The sequence below is a fragment of the Sceloporus undulatus genome, chromosome 4 (genome assembly GCF_019175285.1).
Source record: "Sceloporus undulatus isolate JIND9_A2432 ecotype Alabama chromosome 4, SceUnd_v1.1, whole genome shotgun sequence".
Lineage (NCBI taxonomy): Eukaryota > Metazoa > Chordata > Lepidosauria > Squamata > Phrynosomatidae > Sceloporus > Sceloporus undulatus.
In genome coordinates, this window is record NC_056525.1 from 21,320,782 (window position 1) to 21,326,781 (window position 6,000).

The window sequence follows — 6,000 nt, forward strand, 5'->3', positions numbered from 1 at the left end:
CACTGCTAGAGGTCTCTAGTGCAGGAATGGAAGAATATAGATATGGTTGAACTGCAACTCCCAGGAGTCTTGGCTGCCATAGCCAATAGTGAAGAATGTTAAGAGTTGTGGCAACATTTGGAAGGTTGCACTATTCCAAGTCCTGCTCTAGCAGTTCAGCAGAAGACACTAGAGAATTCTAAGTACCACACAAAACTAGAAGCCAGGATTCCTTGAGCCAGAGCTGTGACAATTAAAGTTGTATGGAATGGTTTTAAATACATCATGTAATGACATTCAGAGAGTCAGTTACCCTTAAAAATCCCTTGGCAAACAAAAGTCCTTTGATATGGTATCTAAACAATTGCAATGTTAGTAATGGTCACATCTCTATGCTGAGAACATGCCATCTTGGGATACCAGCAGTTGCTGATACTGAGGTCCTATCTGCATTGTAGAAATAATCCAGGTTGACACCACTTTAACTGCCCTGACTCAATGCTAGGGAATTCTGGGAACTTTAGTTTGCTGTGGCACCAGAGCTCTCTGACAGAGAAGGTGCAATGACTCACAAAACTACAGTTCTCAGAATTCCTTATCACTGAGCCATGGCAGTGTCAAACTGGGTTATTTCTGCAGTGTGGATTGGACCATAGCGTACAGAAGGTGTTTGGAGAAGAGCTTCCATAGATATTTTGAAATCACAGGCAGACTGATATGAAGGCAGATATTTGGGTCCTGCTGGCTTTAAATGCAGGTCCATACACTTTGAATTGAGCTTGGAAGCACATAGACAGCCAGTGCAACCCCCAATATGCACTACAAATAGTTAATATACATTGGTATTTCTCACTCTCTGAAATAAATATGTGGATGCTATTTATTCCAGAGCCAAATGTCCAGAAACACTCATCCAAAGAGAATTTCTTCATCAGCTTTCCCTCCAGCCACTCAAAAAGGACAAAGATAGATTTGCCTGGCTCCTTGCTAAAGGTATTCGTCATAAATAGTCTGTTCCCCCCCCCCAAGCATCCTTCCAACCTTTCAGTGCAGAACTATAGATGTGCATAGATGTGTACTCAGAAGGATGTTTACTGAAAATAAGGCTATGTTCACTGTATCAGGCGAGCATAGCATAGCATTGTAGTATGACAGTGCCTGCACCTTTAGTCAATGGTCAGTCCCACTGTATTTAATAGCGTTATGCAATTATTGGCTGTACTCCTATACACACATTTTCTGGAGATCAAGCCCCTGAGTAGATGTCTACAGGATCTCTCATTATATAGTTCCTTCACCATGCTAAAAAAATAACTAAACTAGTGACTTACCTTTACAAGTAGGTTGGGTCTAACGGTTCTATCCATAGTTGTTAATAACTACTGGCCCCAGCTCTTGTGTCATCATCATCAGTCATCTGAGCAGCACAGCTTTGTTTTGCAAAGTCAGCATATACCAAAAACTGCTCTTCAAGAAGTAGAATCTGAAATTGTATCTTTCCAATGCATTTTCAAAAGCACTGGGGCAATAAAAGGGAATTTCCAAGGCAGTGTTCAAATTAAAACAATCCAGTCTAAAGAGTTAACATGGAAGAGGTTTTAAAATTAGGTTGAATTTTCAAAACTGGTTGCCACTTTTCTGCGAATAACCACACACAGGAAAAAAAAACTTTCTTGCTTTGCTTCATCTTCCTGTAGTTCCTATTTTAGACAGCTGACAGGAGGAAAGGGATGGCGTACAGCCATAAACATCTTGTAACAAGTTGGTATGGCACTTTACTTTCAAAAAGGGACTAATGCTGCCTTAAAGGTACCCCCCACCACACACACACATGTGCACTGACATTGGTAAAGCTGAGTGATCTTTTATCCAGCTTTGAACCACACTGAAAATGCATCAGGGATAATAGGATTGCCATCAAAAATTTGTAGGCAAAGCAGTTTGCATCCACGTGCCACATTCAGAATTGTTGTTGATGAGGAAGGGGAGCAGGAGGCATATAAAATGTTACTCATGCATCCCAAATATCAGATGGAAGTCCTAATGAATTAAATGGGTCTTGCTTTCAAGAAATAAGGGGACCGACCCAGCAGGTAAGGAGAGATCAGTCCCTTCCCCAAACAAGCATAAGATGGAGCTACAGCATTTAAAAGTGGTGTCAAACTTTGGTTAAAAAAACCAAAACAAATTCCTCTTCAAGCTCATGTGTGAGATTATATGATTAGAACTTTAGACAATTTCTGACCAATGTATTCCATTTTATTTTTTTATTTTTTCCTGCATTACATGGATGACCAAGTCAGTTAAAATCCATTTTGAGGCCTGGTTATGAGTTGAACCCAGATTTAGTTGCCATAGCAGATGATCTACAGTAGGAACTTGGCAGAGGCATGTACATCTGGGTGCATCTACACTCTAGAAATACAGTGGACCCTTGTTATCTGCTGCGGTTTGGCTCCAAGATCCCCTGTGGATAACAAAATCCATGTATGCTCAAGTTCCATTAAATATAATGACATAGCAAAATGGTGTGCCTAATAAAAATTGGAAAAATCAAGAGTTTATATTTGAAATTTATACTTTTGAACATTTTCAAACCGTGTATGCTTGAATACGTGTATTAAAAATCCGGGTATAAGAAGGGCCGACTGTAATGCAGTTTGACACCACTTTAACTGCCATGACTCCACCCTACAGAATCTTGGGTTGTAGTCTTGTGAGGCACAAGCACTCTTTGGCAGAGAAGGCTAAAGAGCTTGTAGAACTACAAATTCCAGGATTCCATAAGATGGAGCTATAGCATTTAAAAGTGATGTCAAACTGCATTATTTCTACAGTGTAGATGCTTTTAGTTGACATTCTGGATGGCATGTTGGAGTGGAACTGGGTAGCACTGTGGTAGTACCAGTCCTTCTTGTGTTCAGATGATGGTCTGACCAATACAACACCTTAACCTTTGATTGATGATGTTCTAGAAGGTTCATTTTGCCCCCAGTGCTATTTGGCATTTACACAAAACTGTTGGGGAGGTCACCCAAGGCTTTGGAGATCATTATCATCAGCATACAGATTTATTTTATTTTAATTATTTGTTTAATTAATTTACAAACTGCCTTTCTCCCAGTACTAAGATCCTATGATAAAGGATGGGATAGAAGCATTTTAAGCATCACCATCAACAAAGCTGTGAGCAATACATAGTTTTGCTGTTGTTTTCGCTTCTTAAAAAGCTGATTATGGGAACCTGCAAATTACACCCAGTATTACAAGGGCTATATGCTGTTTTCTACATCGGAATTTCAAGAGCGGGGGGGGAAGGATATTAGTTCAGTGAATAACCACATGATGAATGTAGTAATCCACAGTATAAAGCATGGCTTTCTCATGGCCATACCTGTCTCTTCTCCCTGACTGCAGTATGATGGGGAATGATCATGCTGATCCATCCTACAAGACTGTTGTAAAAATTACTGATGTAACACATTTTAAGTGTTTTGAAAGCTGAACAGGACAGTCACCAATCTTATGTATGTTATTCAGAGACAATGAAAGGGGTGGTGATTCTTCCCTCCCCCTATCACAGATATGAACAAAATTTCAATTTATCAGAAAAGAGCTGGGGGAAAATCCTGCACTAATGGTTGAATAGGCTAGGGTTTGACTGAAGACTTTAAGAGTGAAGCATTCAAATCTTTTAACCTAGATTGACAAATCTGTTAAAAAACCCTCAAGTTGTTTCCATTCTCAACATGAAGACATTTGTTAAATTGTTCAAATTCTTGCACACAAAAAAAATGAGTTGAAACAATTTTTTTACTCAGCCCTATTGAGAAATAGTTGCCACTAAATTCAGCTGGATTTGCCTCCCTGTACATATGCACAAGACTGCTAGAAAACTGTCATTATTTTACAATTTTATCACATGAGGCCCAAGGCAGCAGTGAAGCAGCCTATAAACATGGTTATTCATATGTATATAAGTCTCAAAAATAGGCGATTAATCAAGGAGGGCCTCTAGCCAATTCCCACATGGTCAATAAAGGTCCTTTCCCCTTCTGGCTCATTCTCATTTAATAGCTGATGCTCCTCCATCTGAATCTCAGTAAAGGAAGTTCTCATTGAAAGAGGAATCCCCATATATTAGCCATACCTTGAGTAGACAACTCAATAACTCTTTTCTCCTCAAAGACCTACAACCAAATGCTGCAGCATTATATGATCCTGTTCACTGTCCTAGTAAGGTATGCACATCTTCCACTCTTCTTAAATTCCAAGCACAAATAGTCCCCCCTGGGATGTTGGGGTGGCATATGCCATCCATCCATCCCAGTCATCCATCCTTCCATCCCTGCAAATACTGGGGAATTTTATCCAACTGAGATCTCTCTGTTGTGCATTGATATATAGTACAGTCAGCCATTCTTATACATGGACTTTTTATACACAGATTCAAGCATACATGGTTTGAAAATGTTCAAAAATAGTATAAATTTCAAATATCAAACCTTAATTTTCCATTTTTTTAAAGGGACACCCTTTTGCTATGTCATTATATTTAATGGGACTTGAGCATCCACGGATTTTGTTATCCACAGGGGGTCTTGGAACCAAACCCCAGTGTATAACAAGAGTCCACTGTAATTGTATCTATGCCTCAGTGTTGGAAAACAGAAGTTAAATAGCACAAGAAGCTAAAAACAAAAAAGGAAACTTGTGGCACCTGTACGCCTAATAGATTTATTAACGTTATAAAGATTGTATTTAGTTTGACATGTTATCACTGTTTAAGCGCAAGACTCTTGTGCCCTTTGTTATGCTGAAAGACACTAGCTCTTGGAAAACAAAACATAAAGGGTTGCCTTATCTGTAATCATTTTGTTAAAAAAACCTTAAACCATCCCTTCATCTTTACTTCAGGAATGACCCCTTCTACTTCTATCAGCCCCCCCCCCGTTCCCCCCCTCATTTCTTGCTGTATTCCCCTGCTGCTGAGCACAGCTGCCTAAGCCAGCCGGATAGCAGAGCAAACAGCAGGGGAGAAAAGGGGAGCAGCTGCAATCCTCCACCCCTAATTTATATGCAGGAGGTCCAGCAAGGAAAATTCTCAGAGCTGTCACTCAGAACAGCTTCCAAAGTTGATCAAATGCTCCCATCTCTCCTATTTCTCCTCTTGGCTTCTTTTACTTCCTGACTACCAAATGTGTACTATGTCCCCAAGTTTTTGATCCACCAAGCAGTTTTAATTAAAACTGGAAGTGTAACCTTGACTTTGCACTCAAAAAGACATCAGTATTTCTTATTCAGCTTCTAGGACATTAAGTAGGGGCCCTTTTTCCAACTGCAGAACTGCCACTATTAGTATTGCTTCATAGCATCTCCTTTCCCAGTTGGTAGTAGTATAATTTCCTTGAAGTACCTTTGGATATGTTGTCAGGGGCCCCATATTTTCACCACAGTTGGCACTGCCCATTCACTTACATCTTGCGCTGGACCAGAGCTTGGAACAATGAGTTTGGGGGACAATAACACCTAGAATCTCAGGGTCAGGCATTATTTGTTATTCTTATGGTAATAATTTACTCACTGTGCTACTTTCAAAAAGATGTTTCATTTTAAAATACAAGCTAAAAGAACCCCATAAAATGATCCTTCTATAGCAGGAGCAGGAGTTACTTAGGAATAATGAGTATATGTCACTCATATTAAATACCAAAGTCAGGCTCATAGAGCATACTATTCTAGATTTCTAAGTATGGATGTGAAAGCTGGATAGTAAAGAAAGCTGAGGAAGAAAATTGCTGTATCGGCCTCCAAGGGAGAGAGAAGGCTGGCCCAGGACCATCAGGGGCTAGCCTGAAGAAGGAGGCTCCTCCCTCCCTGTCATCGTTCGGCCTCCGAGGGAGAGAGAAGGCTGGCCCAGTTCCATCAGGGGCTAGCCTGATGAAGAAGAGCCCTCCCTCCGGTCCATCTGCCTTGGTCCAGGCCTCAGAGGGAGAGAAGAATGCTGGACCTGATTCCCTC

At 40.4% G+C, this 6,000-nt stretch overlaps 1 protein-coding gene across 1 annotated transcript in view; it reads right to left on the minus strand.

The window, feature by feature from the left end:
- The window catches only part of CASS4 (Cas scaffold protein family member 4), a 74,747-nt gene extending 73,284 nt beyond the window's left edge, over positions 1-1,463 (minus strand). Inside the window, exon 1 of the mRNA XM_042462492.1 lies at positions 1,311-1,463. Within this exon, the coding sequence (XP_042318426.1) occupies positions 1,311-1,346 (36 nt within the window). The 5' untranslated portion in view covers positions 1,347-1,463. The remainder of the gene's footprint in view (positions 1-1,310) is intronic.
- Positions 1,464-6,000: the final 4,537 nt, after the last annotated feature.